The 24,148-nt window shown below is 47.1% G+C and overlaps 2 protein-coding genes across 6 annotated transcripts; both read right to left on the reverse strand.

Moving 5' to 3' along the window:
- Nucleotides 1-551: 551 nt before the first annotated feature.
- Nucleotides 552-14,953, reverse strand: ADIPOR1 (adiponectin receptor 1). Of its 5 annotated transcripts, none has more exons than XM_060644117.3 (9): nt 14,772-14,952; nt 11,688-11,754; nt 8,308-8,542; nt 6,522-6,638; nt 5,335-5,506; nt 4,679-4,865; nt 3,217-3,404; nt 1,745-1,938; nt 552-1,430 (listed from the first exon to the last, which is right to left on the reverse strand). In XM_060644117.3, exons 3-9 carry the CDS (start codon nt 8,446-8,448, stop codon nt 1,302-1,304), a joined length of 1,128 nt encoding a protein of 375 aa, XP_060500100.1. In that variant the 5' UTR covers nt 8,449-8,542; nt 11,688-11,754; nt 14,772-14,952; the 3' UTR covers nt 552-1,301. The 5 variants fall into 5 exon arrangements, with proteins under 5 accessions (XP_060500100.1, XP_060500099.1, XP_060500097.1 ...); XM_060644116.3 differs by lacking the exon at nt 11,688-11,754 and adding an exon at nt 14,357-14,473; XM_060644114.3 differs by lacking the exon at nt 11,688-11,754.
- Nucleotides 14,954-17,862: 2,909 nt separating this feature from the next.
- Nucleotides 17,863-23,225, reverse strand: CYB5R1 (cytochrome b5 reductase 1). The gene is made up of 9 exons (XM_078441316.2): nt 23,117-23,225; nt 22,657-22,806; nt 22,466-22,538; nt 21,908-22,014; nt 21,560-21,689; nt 20,784-20,867; nt 19,612-19,697; nt 19,040-19,139; nt 17,863-18,691 (listed from the first exon to the last, which is right to left on the reverse strand). Exons 1-9 carry the CDS (start codon nt 23,129-23,131, stop codon nt 18,519-18,521), a joined length of 918 nt encoding a protein of 305 aa, XP_078297442.2. The 5' UTR covers nt 23,132-23,225; the 3' UTR covers nt 17,863-18,518.
- Nucleotides 23,226-24,148: the final 923 nt, after the last annotated feature.

The raw sequence follows: 24,148 nt of genomic DNA on the forward strand, positions 1-24,148 counted from the left end.
TTTAAAAGAACCAAACTCTAGAGGCGCCTTGGTGGCTCAGTTGGTTAAGCGTCCAACTTCGGCTCAGGTCATGATCTCGTGGTCCATGAGTTCGAGCCCCCCGTCGGGCTCTGTGCTGACAGCTCAGAGCCTGGAACCTGTTTTGGATTCTGTCTCCCTCTCTCTCTGACCCTCCCCCGCTCACGCTCTGTCTCTGTCTCAAAAATAAATAAACGTTAAACAAAAAAATTTAAAAGAACCAAACTCTGAAGTAATATGTAGTAGAGCTTTGATCACAAGGGATATATTCCTAGCACCTTTCAGAATCTTCTAATCATTGAACACTACTACAGCAAACCGAACTCTGTAGTAAAATTTCCGTGTGGTAAGTAGAAAAAAAATAAAGCTGTATTGACGAGCTGATGCTAGGAATTCAATTAGACTCATTCATTGGCTCGCATGTGCCTGTCAATTACCTGTGATTCACATTTGTATCTCAGCAGAATCTGAAACTATTTAACTGGTTTTAATCCTTTGGAGTTGTGTACAAATAGTTGAGACCACACATGTCAGATCTTTGAATGCCAAATGTCTTCTGTACTTTCTTTTATTATCATCATAGTCTTTGCATCAAGATACATAGCAATGATAGCAGGTTTCTTTTTAAAGCTTAGTATTAAATATTAAATATCTTTCCCCATTTTAATTTTACATTACTCTGCCAAGAAAAAAACAAAATTAAAAGTCAAGTTACTTGAAGCCTGGACACACTTCCATGATTAGCCGGGCTATGTAAAAGTTGGTGGCTGTGTTCTTCCTGCTGTAAGAGCAGATCCAGGCCCTAGAAAGATGGGACCAGGTTCTAATTGTTTTTGAAAAGTGTGCTACAAAAATGGATGGCCTGTTATAAGCCAGGTTACAAAGTAAGGATGGGGGTAAGGAAGGGACATTTTCCTCCAGAAACAGGATTTCTGAAGAGTCCCAGTCCATCATTTTTTCCCAAAATGGCTGGAGGAGGGGTAAAATCTCAACATGAGCTTCGAAGTACTGTCTCTGTGAGGGGACGGTAGTTGCTTTGCCAACGAGGGGGACTGCTGAGGCGGGGCATGTCTGAGTCGGACCATCCCCACCCTCCTCAGCTAGGGAAATGGAGAGTCTGTTGCCCAGTGGGTGTGAAAGTGGGCTGAAGCTTGGTTGGTACTGAATTCTCTACGAGGTTTCTTCTAGAAACAGACAACTCAGACTCTTCCTCTCACATCAACAAAGAAGTTATTTTTAAAAGCACTTGGGAAGTTCCTCCTCCACCCCTCAGGTGGGAAGGCTCAGAGAAGGGAGTCATCAGTACAGCCCCCCTCCAGGCCGTAACGGAATTCTTGAAGGTTGGAGACCCCGTAGAAGTGGACAAAGGCTGCTGCCACCACCAGGACATGGAAAATCTGATGAGACTGGAACTGCAAGGGTAACAAGAGAAGAGCCTTTAGGACAGCGGCAAGGAGAGATTAGAAGTAAGTAGCAGAAAGCAGTCTCCTCCTTGAAAACATTTTTTTTTTGAATCATAAAAGTGGTATTTGCGTTGCAGAAAAATTTTAAAAATCTTATCGGCGATATGTCAAAATGGTAACCTTGGTTATTTCCCTGCCACGTACATATATGCACCCCCAAACACTACCCGATCTCCGTGTCTCTCACCGCCTTTTACTCAGACCTGTAACTGTGGCTGCTCTCATTCACCATCACAGGCCCTTCTGGAAGAGTCATCTCTTACCCATATGTCAAATTTTCCAGGAAAGAAGCGCTCGGGAATTCGAGCAGCATAAAGGCCAGCTCCGGTGATGTACATCACAGCCATGAGGAAGAACCAGCCCATCTGGCCCACTGTGGTGGCCTTGACAAAGCCCTCAGCAATAGTAAAGTGCATGGTGGGCACAACACCGCTCAAGCCAAGTCCCAGGAACACCCCTGAATAAAGCAGAGAGACGACCGTCAAGCAAGGAAGCATCCACTACACGGAAGGCACTGTTGTCTTTCTCCGGAATTCAGATGTTTAGTATGACAATTAGCTATCTTCCATGTTTAGGAAATTGAGCCCCTTGATGGATAACAGCAGACATTTCGTCAACATCCAGAATGGGAAGAAGGCTGTGTAAGTGCTAACATCGTTATTACCTTGTAAGGAGCACCAAGAGAAAAATATTCCCCGTTCTTTACTATTTGTTAAGAAATGTGAAGCCTTACCAAAAAAAAAAAAAAAAAAAAAAAAAAAAAAAGAGAGAGAGAGAAGAGAGAGAGGGAGAGAGCGAGAGAGAGCAAAGGCCATATCTATTAAAGCCCTCTGATGGCTGACTCAGACACAGAGCCTAAATGGCAAGGCTTCAGGCAGATGGCTTGCAAGTCAGAGGGAAGTTGGGCACGTTTTCCATTAAGATCATAAAAGATTTAAGTAACAGAACTCTGACCTCCTGGGTAGACAGACACACCCAGATCGGAAGTTGTCAAGGCTGCAGGGACACACGAGTAGGTTAAGAGGAAGGGAAGAATGGGTGTTTGTCTCCACACCACCACACTACACATAACTGGAGGGCAGGGACGACCTTCTGCGTTTCTGTGGATGCCCTTGTTAAAGCACGGTGCCTTATTCTTTAACTTCTTTAACTTATTCTTTTAACTGAAGGTTAAAACACAGCAGACATGAAGTCCAAAGGGCCTAAAAACTAGCGGCAACTCGTGTGTTGCTTCCAGAATAAAGCTTAAAAGGGGTGTCCAGATGAGCCAACACAAAGATGTGTATGCTGACGGCTGCTACAGACGTTGTGACCAGTGTTTACGCTCAAGGTACTTTTTCGTTCACCAAACCCAGTCTTCCATTCCCTCAGGAAAAATAACTCCAGGTGTTTGAATTTTAATCCCTTGGTTTGAGTGCTTAGGACTCAGGTCATTAAAATGACCATGCTCTGTGCATCTTTTAGCTTTCTGAAACCAAATTTAAGAGTAGTCATTTTTATACTTGCAGTGGATTGATCAGCTTGGTGACCAGGTGTCCTGTTAGCTAGCATGCCACTGAAATAGTCTGAAACATGGGGGAGAACTGAACTTTGAAAATCCACGGTGTTCTGAAGGTTAAACACAAGTCCGGGTTCAGCTGGGCTCCCCAAACTGCAAACCACAGGGCCCAGGGTTGAGCCTATTAGGCCCAAGGCCCAAATACAAATGAGGTTTACACTAGGGCTTCCTACCCACCTGCTCTTGTCTGCCGGTGCTTAGGAGTGGCAAACCGGTCCCACTGTGCCACAATGATGGCAGAGATGCCCAGGACACAGACGATGGAGAGGTAGATGAGCCGTGGCTGTGGGGAGCAGTAGAAGGAGTAATAGAGCCAGGGGACAAAGCTCCCCATAATCAGTAGAGCAATCCCTGAATAATCCAGTCTAAAAAAGAGCCACAAAAATGAAATGAATCAGTGGGAGAAAGGAAGACATCCTATGGCTTGTTTAACTTGTTCTTTCTGTTCACCTGCTCCCAGATCTGACCATTCTGTCTCCCTCATTTCCCATACAATCCCATACATACATTTCCCATACAATCCTATATCCTGGATCAAACACCCACCAGGTCAAGCACGTCTGTTTTGCAATGGAAAAGTTTCTACGAACCCCTGATCACAGGACTTCATCCCTTCCCTCAGTTGTGGGCAGCCATATCTCCCCCTAGTGGATACTTCGATTTAGGAGTTCTGTCACAATTCCCTGATTCCCAGCTTTCCATTCACAAAGGGCTCTGAACGTCCTCCCTTCAGTTCTGATTAAGTTGAGTTCCTAAAACAAAACCCTTAAATTGGGAGTATTCTTAAGAGGTACTGTTTTGACTTAGTCGACTTTTTTAACGATAAAAATGTATACCAGTGTTACAGGAAAAACAAAACAACCCACCATCACAACCAAAACCACCACCATCACCAAGCAAATAAACAGAACTCCGGGGGGCGCCTGGGTGGCTCAGTCGGTTGAGGGTCCAACTTCGGCTCAGGTCATGATCTCGGGGGTTCGTGAGTTCGAGCCCCATGTCGCGGGCTCTGTGCTGACAGCTCAGCCCGGAGCCTGCTTGGGATTCTGTGTCTCCCTCTCTCTCTGCCTCTCCCCCGCTCACGCTGTCTCTCTCTGTCTCTCAAAAATGAATAAACATTGAAAAAAAATTAAAAACACAAAAACAACAAACAGAACTCCGGGCGCAGCGTGGGGGAATATGAAAAGCGTTAGATGAGGGGCATCTGGGGCTGCCAGAGTGCCTGGGCAGCACAGATAAGCTTAACTTGACTGGTGGGTAGGAACGCTGGCAGAATGAAGCATGGAACACTGCCACACCCTGCCGGGCCAACAGGAAGGCCAGATAGTACTGGGCATGTGCTCGAAGAGCAGCCCACTGGCACCCCAAGTTTACAAAAGGACAGTGCTGCACGGGTAAAAAATATGTTCCACACTCGGGTTCTATCAGTTGCGGAGGCTGTGGGGCATTTTTCCATGAAGGATTTAAGAGAAAAACTGTACCACCTTACTATGCCCACAAAATAGAAAGCCTTTCCTCTGGCCCGTCAATCAGGGAACCTTCGGGAGTTATTGGCGTTTCCACTACCCAGTCAGCCCTCCAGTCACAACATGTTGACAGTCGCATGTGGTCTTTCCCTCCTGACGTTCTTTCAACTCACTTGGAAAAAGTCCGAGAGACTTTCTCTGAATGACAATAGACGGTGTGAAAGAGCCAGGAGAAGCTGAGACAGAGCACTGCACCCAAAAAGAACATCCCAAAAACCACCTTCTCCTGTAGAGGGGCCATGAAGTACATATTTGGTCTGAGCATGGTCAAGATTCCCAAAAAGAGAAACAGCACAAAACCTGCAGGAGGGAAAAGAAAAAAAAAAAAAAAGCCTAAGGAAAAAGAGAGTACGTGCACTTTTGACAGTTGATGGCATTAAATCAGTACTAAAGCTACAAGGGTTGAGCTGTGGGAACCGCAGTCTAAAATTTCAGGAGAAAATGGCAACAGTCGTAGAAACCCTGACTAAAAGAGCACTTTTTTTTTTTTTTTTGAAATACCAGCATTTTGTTTTGACAGCAGGAATTTATGAAGTCGAAGGGTCTGCCTCCATCGAGGACAGTTCTGCCAGGGATCACGTGAGAACATCTGGTTCTAATTTCTTTTCCGGGTTCTAGGCCTTCCTCCTCTCGTCTCAGAGATCATGATCGAGGATCAATCCATCAGAACAGCTTTGCCCTTTTTCCGACCCATGGACAAAGGCTATACAATCCCTTGAGATTTGAGAAGACAAAAACAATGGGTATTTCCCCCACCCAGATCACTCACCAAGCAGATGGGTCCAGATGTTGCCAGTTTCTGTATGGATGCGGAAAATGCTCTTGAAGCAAGCCCGGAAGGAGGGCATCGGCGGTCTGTGGCCATGTAGCAGGTAGTCATTGTCCTTCAGCCAGTCGGGGAGTACGTCATATGGGATGACCCTCCAGCGTCCCTCCCAGACCTGGAATACATACACACTCTCTGAGAAGGGTCCCAAAGGAGGCCAGTCTCTCCAGGCACAAGGGGCGAAGGACAGCCAGTCTAGGAGAATGTCAAGCATGCTTTGGGTGGTCCTAGGTAACAGGGAATCAGCCAAGACAGAGTGTCAATGAGGCTATCACAGTACTGTGTATCTCGACCAATTTTTGTTAATGCCTTTGTTCTTCGTTCTGTTAGTTTATCTGGATGTGGTTTAGATTAAGCGTATCTCAATCTTTAAAATTTCAAAATTAATACAGTGAGTGAAAACAAAGAAATAGAAATGAAATATATGGTTTCAGAAAACATACTTTTTTTGCCCTCCTCTGCGCCTCTACTCCAGGGGATTCTGGTTGACCCCTGCTCGATCCTTTCCCCCCAGTAGATTCTAAGTCCTCCTTAGGTTGAGACTGTGTCTTTTTAGAGCAGTGATTCTTAACCCAGGGCACATGGACAATGGACAGAATGCAGGGAGTGGATGGAAATTTGGATGGGAAGAAATTATTTTTATTTTCACTCACCTCTAACTGAAATCTAACGTTTCTTTGAATTATAAATGTGAACAACAAAGCCCAGTAGTTCTAGACCTTTTGACTGTCACCCACAGAAATCATAGATATTTTCATACATTAGCTTTGCAGATACCAAAATATTGTTATTCTTCACCGCTTAGAAATTATAAATTTAAATAAAATACGTTATCATTTTCCATGAATGCATATTTAATGTGTTCGTAAAGGAGGCCCACATGAAAATTTTAAGTTTTAAAAATTAAAAAATTCTGATGACTGCCAAAGGGATCCATGGCCAAAAAAAAAAAAAAAAAGAAGAAGCTAAGAACTTCTGTTTTAGAATATATTTTGAACAACGTCTAACATGGTAGGCAATACAGATTCAGGCATAAAAGTTCTTCAATCCAATGCATGTTTGCCAGCTGGGAGCATCCCCAGGAAGCCTGCCGTCCTTCTCCTTCCAGAACAGAAGCCAGCGGGCTGTACCTTATACACAAACTCCTCCATCTTCTCCATGGCGTGGTGGGCTTGCAGGGGAAGTGTCAGTACCCGCACTTCCTCCTCCTCTTCCTGGGGCACTGGGCATGCTTGCTCTTCTTCAGCCTGTAGGGGGAAAAAAAAAAACCAAAACCCCCAAAAACAATCCTAAGAGTCATCTCATAAATGGTGCTATTCCAGATCAGAAAGATCCAGAGAAACCCAAGCTGAACGCTTTCTGCCTAGCTTCTCTCCTATACATAGGGCCTTGCGGCTTTTTTCTCTAAAAACATGACAGTGAGTTTATAACACTATAGTTCAAGCTTTATTAATACTTGGTACAGGCTGGGGTGGATGCTCAATTCAGCAGGCAGGAGACAGACTGATGGGGACTGACATCAAAGCGATATCGGACTGGCACGTCAGTCCTACCTGTTCTTTAAGTCGGGACAGCCCATCCTTACCTCTTGGACAGTGGTTCTCAACTGTCCCCCATTTCCCAAATGTTTCTCTATTCCAGACCACTGAATTCTCAAAACAATGGAAAAGACAGAGTCGCAGAGATTCCCTTAACAATTTAAATCTGTTCCTAGTTCCCTGTGCACTGACTCTGGGGATTATATCATGACGGAAACTTTGTATTCCTAGCAGCTCCCAGAGGTATCAGGGCCTTCAAACTTGGTTCTGTAGAAAGCAGCAGCACTGAGTCCTGTACCCCAAGGAAGCTTGACATAAAACGTGCACACGGGTGAACACTCCCCTATCAGGGAGAGAGACTTTTCTCTCAGTCCCAAGGCTCCAAACCATGGAGATGGAAAGCCTGGAGGTTCAGCTCCTTCTCTGGGCTATTCTCTTTCTCTCTCCTGTTGATGGGCCCTGGGAAACAAATGGTCTCTCTTAAACTTTGTGATGTAGATTCCTGTTTGCCTACCCCAATGTCCATTCTCTCTCTCTTCCTCAGTAAAAAGGTCCTTGGTTTTACGCAGGGTGGCAATGTTACTGTGATTTTACTCAGGCCGAGTGAAGAGGTCTAAAGTCCAGTGCAGCTGAATAGAATGATGTAACTAAGATCTGGCCTATGGGCTGTAAATGGAAGTGTTGTGAGGTACTTCCAGAAAGGGTGGGCCCTTCTCCTCTTTCCCCTTATTCATTTTTGAGAGTAGTGAGCAAGAGAGTGAGTAGGGGAGGGGCAGAGAGAGAAGGAGATAGAGAATCCCAAGCAGGCTCCGCGTGGTCAGCGCAGAGTCCTATGTGGGACTTGAACTCACTACTGTGAGATCACGACCTGAGCCGAAATCAAGAATCGGACGCTTAACTGACTGAGCCACCCAGGCGCCCCCTTCCCCCTTCCTCTTTTGTAGTGGCTCATAGGTGGATGTGATGGGTAACATTAAGAATGAAGGAGGAGTGGGGCACCTGGGTGGCTCAGTCGGTTGGGTGTCCGACTTTGGCTCAGGTCATGATCTCACGGTTCGTGGGTTCGAGCCCCGCATCGGGCTCTGTGCTGACAGCTCGGAGCCTGGAGCCTGCTTCAGATTCTGTGCCTCCCTCTCTCTCTGCCCCAACCCACTCGCATTCTGTCTCCGTCTCTCTCAAAAATAAATAAACATTAAAAAAATTAAAAAAAAAAAAAAGATACGGATAATACAGTATGATAAGGACTGGGATAGAGATACTCCCAGGGTGCTATGGTTCCGCCTTTGGGAAGAGAGGGGAGATCGTAAAAAAGTGGAGACTGACACAGGCCTAATGAGAGGTTCTGATCAAAAGAATGACTCCTGGGAAGACAACTTACTTTGGTTGGGTTGGCAATGGCCCGTTTGCCCTTCTCTTCTAGCAGGGGTCCCAGTTCAGCCAGCTCCACTGTGTCCGTTTCCCTGTTACTGGCAGGAGCCCCATTGCCCTGTGCCACCACAGATCCTTTGTGAGAAGACATCTGGCTGGTACCTCAATCCCCTGCAGCTTCAGCTTGGGGATAGGTTGGGGTCTCTCAGCCCCAGGGGGCAGAGATCTCCCTGTGGTGGTAAACACTAAAAGCAAACACAAACATGAAGGGTATTGAGAATTGATTCCTCTTACAGTTTCATATCCGCGAGTCGACACTGAGTAAGACACAGCTAATCAACGCACATCCTGTCTCCAATTCTGAAGGCCAGTTAACTGCTAAATTCAAATCCATTCCTTGTTCTCCCTCTTTAATATTAGTCTTTACTCAGAACTTCACTAATCTGACAGATAAGGTTGAAAATGTAACATCTGGTTGCTTGTCTTCAAAGGATCTGTGGTTATGGTACCAAACTGTCACCAGGAAAATCAGCTACTCACCTGCAACCCCCTCTCACAAGTGTGGAGCCCATTTAGTGAGGAGAGTCTAGCCTACCATTCCCAAAGCAATTCTGCCCAAGAAACACTTGGTTCTGAGAATGAGGAGCAAAAATATGAAGCCAGCCCCTTGAACAACACGGGTTTGAACTGCATGGGTCCACTTATATGCAGATTTTCCTCAGTACATATATGTACAGTAATGTGAATGTAAATATATTTTCTCTTCCTCATGATTGTCTTAATATCATTTTCTTTTTTCCAGCTTACTATATTGCAAGAATACAGCATATACTACATATAACATACAAAATATGTGTTAATCAACTGTTTATATTATTGGTAAGACTTCTGGTCAACAGTAGGCTATTAGTAGTTAACTTCTGGGGAAGTCAAAAGTTATTATGTGGATTTTCAACTGTGCAGGGGTCAGTGCCCCTAACCTCTGTGTTGTTCAAGGGTCATCTATACTTCAAGACCACCCGAGCCGTAGAAATAAATTAAATGCCAACTGAACTCAGTTGGGCTTTATCTACAAATGCTCTGACAAATGTGCCTTGCATGCAGAAGGAACTTGGTTGAGAGCTAGATGCCCGGGGGTTAATTTCTCTGCGATGTCTAATTCCATTGTAGGATTATAGCCTGGGTTCAACATTTGTATAACAAGGTTTCATCACAATCTCTCCTTAAAGCAAGCAATAACTTACCTGGAAGCAGGAAGTTGAAGACAAGGAGGCAGCCCCAGCCTTGCCCTTTGCCACACACATACCAAACAACCGGCTCAGCAAGAGCTTGTCCCCACCACCACTGCTCATCATCTAAGCGCCACTCAAATTAGTCTTTCAGAAACTAGAGACAGGCACACAAATCCTTAACCAGAGAAACCTAGAACTCAGTTTTCTAGGAAAAACTTCAAACACTTGAGGTTCTCCTGAGTTGGACTTCAGGGAGTAGTCTTTCAATCAGGCCTCAGGGAGATGAAAATATGAAAATGATATCGAAAAAGAGAGGAAAAGTGCCCAAAGATGTCCGTCATCTTGTAAATTACTAGTCGAACCCCTCCCCCCACAACAAAGGAGTTTATTACTCCTAGCAATAGTAATGACCAGCATATTCGCATTTTTATGCACTGGTTATCCAAACCCAATAACCACAGGGCCAAACAATACCTGCACAGGGAGTGGGCTGCACTACCAGAGAGGAAATTTAAGCTTAGGGAATCCAACCCTTTTATAATAGGCAGTAATCACCACTGCTTGTGAGAGACATTGTATCTATCTCCCACCACTGTTCACTATATAAACATCTTTGATATCTTTTTTTGTTTCAAGTTTTTATTTAAATCCCGTGTGTGTGTGTGTGTGTGTGTGTGTGTGTGTGTGTGTGTGTGGTGTGTGTGGTGTGTGTTTTTAAACATCTTTGATATCTGTACCAGTTCTCTTTTCATCCAAGACCGATTACAGTTCCTTCTCGGGGATTACAATTGGATATATGTAGTCAGATGAGGGCAGTCCTCAGGTTTCAAACGTCATGCTATGCTCAACTCACAAGCACAGCTGACAGCAACAGGCAAATCGAGTTCAAGAGAGCAAACAGTAACTCACTGTACAGCAGACCTTTATATGGTGTCAACACATAGACAGTTTTTCTTCCATGAAATGCGCAAGATTCTGACAAGACAGACGCCAGCCCGCAGCCATAGCGAACAACTGAGCCCAAGGTGAACAGGAAACTGAAGGCCCCTGAAAACCTCAGGAAATAGGCAATCCACATAAGAAACACTGGGAAATCTTTTTCAATAGGTTGACCGCAAAACATATTTCGTCAGAGTGAATAAACAGCTTTCCTCAGAAATAATTTATGCAAGAGGAAAAAAAAAAGTTTTGGGCCCTTTGGAGAGGTCTGAATAGGGGAATACACTTAGCTTAAAACACTGCTGCCAGCACTTTAGAGACAGGCCACAAGGCGAAAGAAAGAAAGAAAGAAAGAAAAAGAAAGAAAGAAAGAAAGAAAGAAAGAAAGAAAGAAAGAAAATACTCAGGTTCTGTGATATGTACCCTTGATTTTGGTCAGACCCTATACAGTATTTCAAAATGAATGAATGAATAGGGCAGCATTCTGGTCGGCAAGCATATGACTTATTAGCTTCTTGTCATTAGCTAAGGGTTTATGTACTTTTTCTTGTGCTTGTGGGGCTTTCTCCTTTTCCTCAGAGTAAGCCAATACATTCACTGAATATTTAACAAATATATTTAGCACTAGCACCCTAACGTATTCTAAGGTACTGTGCAAAATACCCAGTTGAACAAGTGTCTTCAAAGAGCCTTTAACCAGATGGCACAAGGTCATTTGTGACATGTACAAAATCAGCGATACAATTTCACTGTTCCAGGAGGGCAGTGGAGGGAGAGAACACATAACCTAGGATGGCCACACACTAAATTCAGTTATTTCAAATGCTGTGTAACTATTTCACTTGAGGCAATGAGAATAATATAGGCAAAGGTTTAAGTTGGGCAGGTAGGGTGAGAGACCCAATGCAGAATCCAGCTTGATATTCATTTCCTCATTTGATCTGCAAAGTTTTTATACCCTCAAGTCTAATGTTCTCCTAGGATGATCTCTGTCTCTTGGCCATCATTAGTCTTCTCGCTTTCAGCCCAAATCACTCTCTGTTAATTCTTCTGATTTCCCTCTAGCTCCTCTATCACTAGCTCCTACACCTCCCCTCAGCGTGGTCTTCTAGGCCCAGAGTCACTAAACGTAACAGACATCCTAGTTAACTCACAAACCAGCCAGCAGCGGCAACTCATCGCACAAGATACGGCATCATGCATCATGTAAAGTACATACAATGGAGGTCAATGGAGATCACATCATCATAGTGAGCAAAGTCCATTGTCCGGTTTGGTCTTCTAAACTGTAGCAACACAGAGACAGGAAAGGGAGAGATAGGGATCGGAGGTCTGGCAAGAGAGGAGAGCAAATAACACGAGGACCTGGAAATACAACTTCTGATAGGATGACCACTCATGAACAACCGGGGATGTTTACAAGCAAGTGTTTTTGTCTCTATTGTATAAAACCAGCATAAACCCTTAAGGTCTTAGGACTGATTCTGAGAACACTCATGTGCATCAAATATACTTCAGCTTTCTGCCAGCTTTCTACATCCTTATGTATTTTAGAGGAAATACATTTCCCCTCAAACTCGCCACACCCAATATAGCAAATTATAACTGGGCCTAACTCCACTGAGTGCATTTTTGATGGGATTTCTTCAATTCAAGCTAATAAAATCTTTACCACTAAGCTTTCCAACTGGATAAACCTATGATATTAGAGAATAAAGCTGTGGAGGCAGGGAGGTGTTTGTGCTCCTATAAATAAGATAATCCTGTGCCACACTTGGGAAAGAACTGATTCTTAATCACCGGCCAGTTCTAGCTACAGTTTGTGTCCCTCACAGTTTCTGGAGACATTTATTCTGTGAGCCAGTTCTGTGAACCAGTTTCCCTCCTTCCCTGGAGTCAAAGGCATAAAGCTTCTTCTGGAAATTTTTAATCTAGAGTCCCCGGACCCTTAGAAATTCTGTGGCTAGGCATGGGTAGGCTCTATCTACGTCTGCCCGACTCTACTGTTCTAAAGCAAGATTACTCTAGCAGTAAAGTCAAAGAACACAGCCATCTTCTCGATGCACGCCTCTGTTAGAGGTGGTTTCACAACCGTTGGGGGAAAAGTGAGTCAAGGCCAAGGCCTATGTTTGAAAATCACCAGATTGCAGTAATGGTGCCGTGGCTTTCTCACGGGAGGCTAAGTGTCACTGACTTAGAGTCTGAAGTGGAACATCACAATCTAACTTCCTTTGTAGCTGTTCTCCAGCTAGCCCAACAGAAGGAGTCTTTTTGATCCCAAACAGAGACAGAGAACCTTTTTCAAATGCCATGACAAAAAAAACAAAAAAAAAGCACACAGGCTTATGGAGTTGTATGCCAGTCCCTGTTTTTAATACCTGGCTTTCAGATACATGGTCGATACAGTTATACATCACAGCAGTCACTTTACAAGGTGTATCTCGGAAGCCCCAACCTAGATGCATGCCTAAAAGTCAATCAGTCGGAACTGGTTTGCCTACAGGGCACGTTCAAGGATCCTTTCAATCTAAGATAACTACAAACTTTACAAACATTAATCATGCCAACGTTTCTGAACAGGAAAAGGGGATTAACTCTGAGCACAGTGAGAGGAGCAAAATCCGGTGGGCAACATTAGAGATGAACGGACATTAAGGGAAAAATGTAATGACTCTGATGAGTATCCGTACTAGGAAAAAAACAAACAAACAAAAACAAACACCATAATTAATAAAGCTTCTGGGTTTAAGGATGACTGTTTAGTTCACCAGTGTGATTACAGGTAGATGGGACAGGATAATATAGCAAGAGTGTTAAAGAGTTTCAGTGTGGCTTTATAGCATAGGAGTCAAAGGAAATTTCCTAGGCAAAGAGTTTCAGTGTGGCTTTATAGCATAGGAGTCAAAGGAAATTTCCTAGGCAAACAGAGAACGAACTTAACTGGCCTAGAAAGAAGCACAAACTCTATCCTTTCTCCATCTGACAATATCTATTGATTATTTACAATGTACATGGCACTGTGGCTACAGAGATAAGGCAAAGGAGCATTAGAGGCCTAGCATGGTTGCTGACCTCTATTTTAAGAGGGGGCAATAATTTTTGTTTTCTACCAACATCCCTACAAGGCCAAACGTCAGTAAATGCTGGAGGAGAAGTTCAGAAGAAAAGTTCAACTTTAGTTGGAACGATCAGGAAAGGTTTTGTGGAAGATTTTAAGGAAGTATCTTGATAGGTAAAGATGGGACTAGTGGCCATTCCAGAAGCACACCTGGTATGAACCAAAGCAGGCTCGAAAGAACATAGTGCCCAGGGCAGTGAATAATCCATTTTTCTATAAGGGAATCTTCCAAAGGCAAAATGAGGCCAGACTGAAAAAACTGAAGATAGCCTAAAAGCCTACTTAAGGTGGTGCACTTTACCCATTCGCAATGGCGAGCCTAGTGATCCTTTCCTACTTGCAGGCAGAGTGGTCATTTATTTTTTAAATCCCTTCAGAATCATGTAAATTTTTTGGCCACTGAGAACAGAAGGCTTTCAGATTCTACTCTGCAAGTAGGTATATTCTGTGGAGGTCTACCTTAAAACCAAAGCTTTGAAGACCTAAAATCTCAAACATGAGATGGCATACATCGATGTGAGATTTCTGAGGTAATAAAATTCCGTTTTCCCCCAGTTTGGATTTTGCTCACATTTCAGCTTTTAGGATTACCTTAAATAAAGGTAAATTGTCCACTAATCTCCCTTTCTCTCCCAAGTCGAGGTGGGGACACTGTTACGGTTCGATCTGCCAAGGACTTGTGGTCGAGGACCCTGGGGGCTGCCCCTGCCACCAAAGGCTGAGAGAGGTGGTTCTGCGACCCGAGCCCGCACCCCCCACTCCCCACTTGCCTGGCGCAGCGGCCTTGGGAGCCGGCTTAGCTCTGGCCTGGCCCGTCTCGATACAGGGCCGGAATCCAGACGTCTCGACCTCCCACCGGGGCTGGGAAGACTCGGCACTCACCGGGACTGTGGCAGTCGGGAGAAAGTCGGAGGACGAGCAGCCCACCCGCCCTTAAATTGTAGTGGAGGCCGCCTCGGAGGCGGCGCGAAGTGGGAGGGGCCGGAAATGTTTACAACCCCGACCGCAGAGTAGCCGGGAGGCGCGGCCGGCTCCTGGGTGGGGGTCTCGAGACCCTTGGGGCGTCTGGGCAAGTCAGTCCCAAGGGCTGTCCCAGCCTCAGGCCTGCGCCGAGGCTCCCGGGGGTTCCTGAGCTGCGGCCGGTCCCCGCACACCCGCTCGCCGCAGCAGCCGGGGGGAACTTACGGCCGGCAGGCGGGCTCTGCTGGGGGCCGCGATCCCCGGCGCTACATCCCGCGGCGCTGGAGGCGGCCTGCGGCCGAGCGGCCCCGGATCTTCAGCGCCTTCCCCGCGCCGGAAGGGGCGCGCGACCACTCGGCGTCACCTCCGTGGCCGCGTCACCTCCTCTCGGGTGCTCCCTCCTCCTCCTGACAGGCATTCCTCCCGCTTTTCCAATCACAGGCCCCGTCCCCTCGGCCACGCCTCCCGCTCGCGGGGTGCCGCCCCATCCGACCTGGCCCCGCCCCCTACGCGGCAGGCCCCACCTGCGAGGCCCTGTTTCCCGCGGCAGGCCCCGCCCCCTCGCTCCGCTCCAATCATGAACTCCTCCTCTAAAAGGACCACACCTCCAAGTCACTAACTGGAGCACGTGATAGAGAAGGAATTTCAGGGAATTAGACCGAGCCCTGCGAAGGAATGCCAAATTCCCTACCGTGCACCTTGTTCACTAAATTGGGAAAGTCCCTCCATTTCATCTGTTACCGATGCCAGTCATTTTATCTCCGAAAACACTTAATTCCTTCTTCAATCTCATGGTCCCTCCCTCCAATCCACAAATATTTATTGAAGCGCTTATCATGTGCTAGCACTGGGCTAGACTTAATTTTGGTTAGTTATTTCTGTTTGGAAACAGCGGAATTGTTTCTAAATAGTCTTGCTTGACGGCTCCCTGCTCCAGCTCCGTGTTCTCATATCGCAGCCAGAGTGGTGGCGCCAGAATGCATGTCGGGAGACTATTGGATGGTGCAGCCCTCATCTGAATCACAGAACGCAGAAACTTTGACGAGCTGTAAGTCAGTTCTTTCAATTCTCCCAAGGATAGTACATAGCTGGTGCTATTCTAGATGCTAAGAGAGAAGGTAATTTATTATAACCTTACATGGATGCCTAAAGCCAGTGGGATGAAATCTTTCGGTGCTGGTAAAAGCATGGGCTCAGGAGTCGGATAGAACCAAGTTTCGGGCCCTGACCAGCTTATGATCTTTAGAATGTTACTGAACCCCTCCAAATAAGAATGATCTCATCTGGAAAATGGCAATAAAATAGTGCTATTTCAGGGGCGCCTGGCTGGCTCAGTCAGTGGAGCACACAACTCTTGATCTCTGGGTTGTGAGTTCAAGCCCCACATTGGCTGTAGAGATTACTTAAAAAAAAAAAAAAATCTTAAAAACATAGTGCTTTGTCACTGGCTCTTGGATAGGATTAAACAAGATAATTTATGGAGGCTCTTAGTGTGATTCCTGGCAAAAGGTGAATGCTTCATAAATGTTAGCTATGTGTTGCCCACTGTATAATACCTCAGAAACTTCCATTGTTCACAGGATTTTTTTAAGTTTATTTATTTTTGAGGGAGAGAGAATCCAAAGCAGGCTCCATGCTCTCAGCACAGAGTCTGACAAGGGGCTTGATACCACCAATCATGAGACCAGGACCTGAGCTGAAGTCCAGAGCCAGCCGCCCCCACAGCATTGAGTTTTAAATCTCTTCCTGGTAGTGTTACAAAGGCCTTTCTCAGCTGGCTCTCACCTACTCTCAGAACTCTTCCTCCTCTATTTTCCTTCTGGCATTTAGGCCTCAAAGAACTTCTCCTAGTTCTCCAAATGTGAACTTCTCTTTCATTCCTCCAGCCTTTTTCAAATGCTGATCCTTCTGCTAGATTGCCCTTCCCCCCATTCTCTGCTGCAAGATCCAAGCAATTTACAATGCTCAGTTCTGGGTTTGGCTTTGGACTGAGACAATCCTAGGTTCACATTCTGGCTCTGCCAGCCACTGACCGACTTCATGACTTTTGGCAAATCCTTAATCTTAGACTCACAGGATTATCATAAGGATTAAATTATATAGACAAGTACTTTGCACAGTATCTGTTACATGGCTAACTCAAAAATGTCTCTCTTTCTTCTCTGAATCTTTTCCAAAACCTTCCCATCTGCACCTTGTATCTCTACTATGCTATTAATCACACTGCACACAGTGTTATAATTGTTTATCACTTGCCTATCTTACTCTAGACTGAGTTCTTTGGGGATCGAAGACCAGTGTTGGTCATAATTGTGTCCTCAGGAACAAGCACAGTGCTTAGAAGGTGGCAGGTCCTTCGAATACATCCTGTTTGTATGTCGAGTGAATGAGGCAGAAACCCACGTAAGACAAGAAATGGTGAGCTTCTGTGTGGGAAATGCTCTTTGCTGGACTGCTTCACTATTTGAGCCTAACAATCCCTGTGCAAGATCTTTCTTTTTGGAAGTGAGGTGGCCAGGTGTATCCCACAGAGAACAGTGGCATACACATACGAGTTGATCGAGAAATGTTTGATGGAATACTCGTAACAATTTATTGACAACTCTGCTATATGGAGGGGTGAATTCTGGGGGTCCCACAAGCCTTTCTTTTGGGGCCCCAGGGAAAGCAACACATAGTTCCATGCAGAGAAACAGTGCTGACCTTCCTCTTGAGGCCATTTCATTGTTCTATCCCAATGGGACTAACAAAGAAGATCTGAAGAAGCTGCCCTAGTCTAAACCTGGGAGAAGTGGGTGGATTGTCAGAGCAGAGGAGAAGGGCAGTTAGGACAGATGGGCCTGGGGGTGGCCAAGCCTATCCAGGCACCAACAAGTCTGGCTGGGGCTGGTGATATCAGGTTACTTTTTAAAGGGGAAAAGCTTCTCGTCCAAACAGAAAGACAATACTTTCATTTGTTTGCCAGGTACCCTGAAGGGTAAGTTTGGCGAAGGGAGGGCCAAGAGAAGGAAGGGAAAGAGTGGCCAAACCAAGGGACCACTGTGATCGTACCTGGGCTCAAAAAGCATCCCCTCTAACTTTGGTTCTCCTCCCCCTCCCTTAGAAGCCTCCAGGGAGAAGTTGAGCTCCTGCCTCTGCTGAGACAGCTGTTAAGTGATCACTGAGTTTGTGGCCAGGTCAAATTTCAGCACATGGTACCACTGCTCAAAGGTTCTCTGGAAGACCTGGGAGGAATTCTGTGCTGGGAAATCCTTCCTCCCCAGATTCTCAGACATGAAAAGCCTTAGGAACAAGGACCCCAGACACAACAACCCCATAGGTTTAACACGGGGGCCTTAGCCCCATTTATTTGCATAGCCAGAGGTCTCTGCCACAAGCAGCAGTCTTAGACTGTGGGTAGCCATTTCCTTCCAGCCTGGGCAGGGGCTGGGAAAGACAGACACACAAATACATATTTCAGATTCCCTTCTCTGATGTCTGAAGAAATCATTTTCTCCTTTCCTGCAATCTTGAGGAGACCACCTCTGTGAGGCTGCTCAACTTGCGCTCACTAACACACACACAGAATCTGCTGTGGGTTAAGCACCGAATATTAAGTAAAACCCATTACATAGATTGTTCCTTTCATCACAGACACAGAGTGTGATGCTATCAAGGAACTAGTCAGTACAAGCAGCGAAGGTACATGCTTCCTTCTTTCTGACCCATGGAAGAGATGTCTCCACGGGCCTGACCTGGGCCTTCTATCACAGGGAGATTTGGGGGGCCCTTTCAGGGAACGACTCAGCTTTAGCCCTCTTCCATGGCTACAAGGATGTCATTCCTGCAGGTATCCTCCAGATTTCAGCTCCAGAGTAAGACAAAAAGGCTGACAGTGCCAGGAAAGGAATCTAGGGCTTATAGCACTTGAGTACTGGCTGAGGACAGTTGCAAGGAACAGGACCAGGGACACAGGCCCACGGAGCAGGAAGCTCAGTAGGTGAATCGCATCTTTTGTGAGTAGCCCAGTTTGTCCAAGTTGGGATGGCAGGCCAGCTGCACCATGGGGGGTGGCCCGCAGAGCAGCAGCAGCACGCCATCCCCGGGGGCGGGCAGGTGTTCCCGGATCATGTCAGCAGTCACAAACCCCTTGCTGTAGGCCCAATCTGCAGTACAGAGGAGAAGAGAGAGCAGACATTCCAGACCAGACCCGAGCTGACAAGGGGCGGAGTACCATGAGGCAGGGAGGAGGGGGGGCCCCGGAGAGCCTCCAGAGAAGGTCTCAAGTTGTAGCAGCAGCTAGACACGGAGACTCAGCCTGCTTCAGCTTCACAGCCATGCCTGCCACCCACCCGGAAAACAGGAACCAGAAGGAAAGGGCCCAGGAGATCACCATGTCTGTTGCACTCACACTTGGGAGAGTGGCAGTACCAGGGAGGGTTTGTTTCATTGAAATCAGAACCCCCAGTGCAGGAAGGCCCTGATTTGGGGGTGTCCAGGAACGGGGAGGGTACCTTCTGGGGGGTGATCCAGAGTGAACCAGAGCTTAAAGCGACTGGGATATCGGGCCTGCAGTTCCTCCAGCTCCTCCCGCAAGATTATGTCCTTTTCAGTCTGAAATGAACAGGGAAGCAAAGGTTCTAGGAACCTCATGAGGCCCACGTACAAAAAGTTCGCCGCTCTGACAACTTTCCAACCGGGACAAAATTAGAGAGCCAAAGTTCTAGGGAATAATCAGGGCTTTTAGAGAGTTAGCGTGAGGGGAAAGAGAGGCGAACAGCCTTTATTTACACAGTATGGAGGAATAAAGATGAAATATTTCACAAAGGAAACCCAAGGAGCAACTTTTTACGCTTAGGACTCGATTCCTTAAATGTGTCCTTTTCATGTTTCCTTGGGGGCCAGGGAAGGAATTTGGCCCCATGCTCTGTCCTCCTTGCAGTAGTAGAGGGTCCTCTACCTTGCAGGGGGGACCTTGGACAAAGGCTACAACAGGCTCTGGACTAGCTCTGCCTGCCGGTGCCACATCTCTCAGGCTGCCTGCACAATAGCTTTAAAGACCCAGGCGTGAGAAAAGTAAACCAACCTGGTTGGCAAAAAGCAGAGAGCACTGGGTCGGATCTTCAGGGTCCTTCAGGATGGCCCGAATCAGCTGCAGCATTGGGGTGATTCCTGCAAAAAGGCAGCCCACCATGAGACAGGATGGCCGCAGACCCTCCCCTGTCCCAGCTCCTGAGCTGACCAACCTCTCATCTTAATTCTTTCTACCCATTCACCACGCCGCTCCATTTTTCCTTTAGTATCCCGATCCTCGAATCCTCTCCTGTGTCCTGGAGCACTGACATTCCTGGACAGAGATGCCCTTGACCCCACCCTCAACATCATGTCTGGTAGGTGCACTGTGGTCATGCTCCATATTCGCATAAGATCATACAGTCAACAAATGGAGGGTTGATGGGGGGTGGGAGGGAGGGGAGAGTAGGTGATGGGCATTGAAGAGGGCATCTTTTGGGATGAGCACTGGGTGTTGTATGGAAACCAATTTGACAATAAATTTCATATATTAAAAAAAAAAGATCATACGGTTGAAATCCTTCTAAGGAACCAATCTAAGACCCTTCCTCTGAAAGTCTGTTGGAGGCTTGGACTCAAATGTCACAGATAACTGTAAGTACCTACTAATTCAGTGATGAGGGTTCTGGAACACTGGACTTGAGGGTTAAGTGCATGTGCTTTGGAAGTGGACAGAGTTAGAAACTAACCTTACCTCTGATCATTACTGTTTACCCTGTGGAAACCCTTCAACTTCTCGCAACCTCCGTTTTTTCATCTGTAAAAGGGGAAGACTAATATCTACTTCATAGATACACACATAAAGTGACTAGCATAGTGTCTAATATTTAGAAATGTTCACTGTTTGTTCATTTTCTTCCTTCTTGCCTATCCTATTTCTAGCTGCTTCTCCATTCTCACCTAAAAGTTATTAGATTCATTCCATTTGAGGTCTTAGGAGAACCCACATGATTTATTTCTCTCATTCTATTAGTTAAAAAAAAAAAAATCCTTATTTATTTATTTTTTTTGATTTCTACTTGATTATGATTTTGTTTTTCAGATATCAGGGAGTTCTAAGCATCACCAGGAATCCCCCGACTAACAGCTTGGCTATGATTACCAAACCTTCTGAGGGTCACTTGGGCGTTTTCATGGCAACAACCAATAATGGTGGGAGAGAATGGCCCCTCAAGTGATATACACCTGTTCCGCCGGCAATCATTCCCAGTTTCTTCGCCACTTGGGGTTCTGGCGGAGATTTTTTGTTGGGCTGAATGCTAAAATTCCCTGAAAAGTCAAGTTAAGAGAGGGGTGGAAGAAAAAAGTCAATATGGGGGACTAAGAAAACAAATACAGAACTGAAGATGTGTCCCAGGCCGGTTTAGCAGCTGCAGTGAAATCTGATCCTGGAGCTTGGGTGGAGGTTTGAGTTGAGCCAGCCTTGACAATGATACACTTGAGGGACAATGGGGCCAGGACTATCCGTCCCATATTATTAAGTACCAGTCAGTTTAGGGCCACACAGTGAGTCATTAGCTGCCTCTGGCAGACCGTCACTCCCTGGTGAGGGAGACAGGCATGGGGCCAGGTGTGAATCTATTTTCCCAAGTGGCACAGAGCAGCTCCAGAGGCTTGCTAATGCACACAGCTGTTCCCATGGGCAGGGATGAAAGCTGTGTCTGGCTGTCTAAACTGCTCAACTTGAGAAGCGTTCGGGGGAGGGAAAGAGAGACCTAGGTTTGCTTTAGGCATCTTCACAGCAGTCATGGCTGGTGAGCTCCAGTGGGTAGGGAGCTGATCCCTGTGGCAAACGGAACTGAGAAATATGCCTTTCCAAAATATCAGCGCTATGTTTAAAGGGCAGGTCTGGCCCTTACTCACGTACTCACATACATGCACACGCACGGCCACAGTGTGCCAAGTGGACTACGCGTACTGGAGAAGTGGGAGACAGGCTCAGGGAGAAGAGGGGCCATTACCTTTCCCAGTGTAAGTGAGCAAACCACTTGGCCCTCGAAATTCCACCACATCCCCAATCTTCAGGCTGTTTAGGTACTGAGACATCTTCCCTCCCTCAGGAAATTTGGGGTGCACACCTTTCAGGTACACCTGGTAAGACAGAATGGAAAACACTTTATCTGGAATGTCACTGGCTTCTGAGCTGAAGCTAGTGCAGGAACTACGCATGTGCTATCGTCCCCAGTCCACATACTTTCTTCATATGCCCTAAGGACACATGTCTCCTGCTATCAAACAAATCTTGGAAGTTTACAAATTCCAGAAAGAGAGGGATAAGGAGCTCCTGGGGTTCCTTCCTACCCACTTACCTTGATGACAAGATCCACGTAGCCTTGGTCCTCGTCACTGGTGACAGGAGTATATGGCCTGATGACCAGGCTGCCATCGATCCGGGCAGAGAGGTAGACATGTTTGCCTGGGGACCATGTGTAGAGCTACATAAGGGCTGCTGGTGGACGTGTAGCCTTCCTGTCACCTTTCAAAATACTCAAGGAGTTTTGAGAACAAGGATGTCTTGCTTCCTAGAGTGGTTCCAATGAGATAGCAGGCAGGGAGGGCCCCTTAGGGCCCTCAGAAGCCCCCCATTGGAGAAACTCTTGTCAACCACTGCCAGGACCTTAGCAGTAGCAGGAGAATTGAGGGTCTGGGCAATGAGGAAAAAATAAATGTTTGTTCAGGGGGAAATACAAACAAATCCTGCAGGGAGGAGGAAGAACTAGTGAGTGTCAACGATGTCTGGGGGCACAGAAGCCACACCCTGGAGGGGCCCAGTGGTCAGTGATACCTCACCAATCCAAGCTGGGTAGGGAAGGGGAATCACCCTCTTAGGATACCAGGGAAAGGAGCCCACTCCACACTTTCCTTACCCACAGGCAGCCCCAGAATGTGGTGGGCGGTGGGCAGGGCAAAGCGGAACCTCTTGGTGTTGTGGCTCACAGTCTGGAGGATGGACGACACACACGTTTCACCAGGCAGGTCTGGTGCTGCAAAGTGCTTGGGGGCATCCCAATCACAGTGGATGGTCCCTCCTCTACCCGGGCTTTCCTCTACAACTTACCGTCTTGTCTAGCAGTCGCAGCAGGTACTTCTCATTGGGGTCCAGGAGAGTGACCTTTGGCCGGCGGGACTTTCGAACCAAGTACGAGCCCAGAGCCAGGCCAAGCACAGTCAGCAGCCCCACCCCCAGGGAGGCCAGCAGGACTGGGCTCTGTGGATAGAGAAGGCAGCGTGACCATCATGCTGGGGAAGAACCCGGGGAGTGGGTGGTGACTGTCCCATACGACCAGCCGCCCCAGGGATGGCTTTCCCGAGCTCCAGCGCGAGAGCCTTTCACGGCCAGAAAGGTAACCGGGGAAGGGTCTCAAGCCCGACTGTGCGGTACCGGGACCCCGGATTCCAGGGCAGGTGTAGAGCCCTGCGGAGCGGGGTCGGCGGCGAGAGCCCCAGGTCCGGAGCTGAGTGCCCAGAACGAGATGGGGCGGAGTCCCCTGGTGCAGGACGCGGAGCAAGGGTCTCACCGGTTGGAAGCCCATGACCGAGCACCTCGTCCTCCACCGCCAGGCCCGCGGACGGATCCCACAATGCGCCGCGGGGCGGGCAGGAGGCGGGGCGGGCAGGAGGCGGGGCGGGCAGGAGGCGGGGCGGGCAGGAGGCGGGGCCTGGCGAGGGTGGGGCTGGCGGGCTGTGTGGCTCTGCGCCCCACCCCTTTGCTCTCAGACTTGGTGGCTAAGGGCCCCAGGAACCTCCGGACTGATCCAAGATCCTTGAAGACCGCAGCTCCAGGCCTCCTTCCCGTCCCCAGCCTCCTATTCCCGCCACTTCGATCCGCTTACGCCGAACAAGAGGGGAGTCCTGTCAAATGTAGAACCACACCAAGTTGGGGGACTAGAAATCTGAGTCTGGAATACGAAACAGAAGGCTGTCTGACATTGAGCCAGTTGAGCAGGAAAGGCTGAAATTAATCATTTTAGAGTCACCTTAGTTTTTCAACAGGCTGAACTGCAACAGCATTGAACAGTCTGGCGGGGTCTTCTTTAGGAATGAGGAGTGTGGCATGGCAACTTCATTTCCCGGTCCCATTTGGTTTTGCATACAGCACCAGGCCTTCGGTACCACTCAGTAGCTTCCTATGGGTCCAAATCAAGCTTCTTGTCCTGATCTGGGTTCTCCTACCCTCAGGGTCAAAGACCTGGGCTTTGGAGGCAGACTGTACAGAATAAGAATCTCGCCTCCAGCACTTACTGGCTCTGTGACCTTAACTTTTCTGCAATTCCTCATCTATAAATGGATATATATTATCTTGTGTCTAGTCCATAGGGGTGTTGTGAGGCTTAAATGATATGTGTAATGTGCCTAGTGTACTGTCTGTCAGAGCAAAATACTCAATAGATGTCAGCGACTATAATGGCTCAGAAGATAGCGCCAACAGTTAGGGTTTTAGAACTGAGCTCTGTTGGCAGCAAAATGGGACAAAGGGAGTCAGAAATAGACACTGACAGCCATTGAGGCTACACATTTGCCAAGATGGCTGTTCTTTCTCATACACAGCT

This window comes from Panthera onca, chromosome F1, assembly GCF_046562875.1.
Source record: "Panthera onca isolate mPanOnc1 chromosome F1, mPanOnc1 haplotype 2, whole genome shotgun sequence".
NCBI classification, from domain to species: domain Eukaryota; kingdom Metazoa; phylum Chordata; class Mammalia; order Carnivora; family Felidae; genus Panthera; species Panthera onca.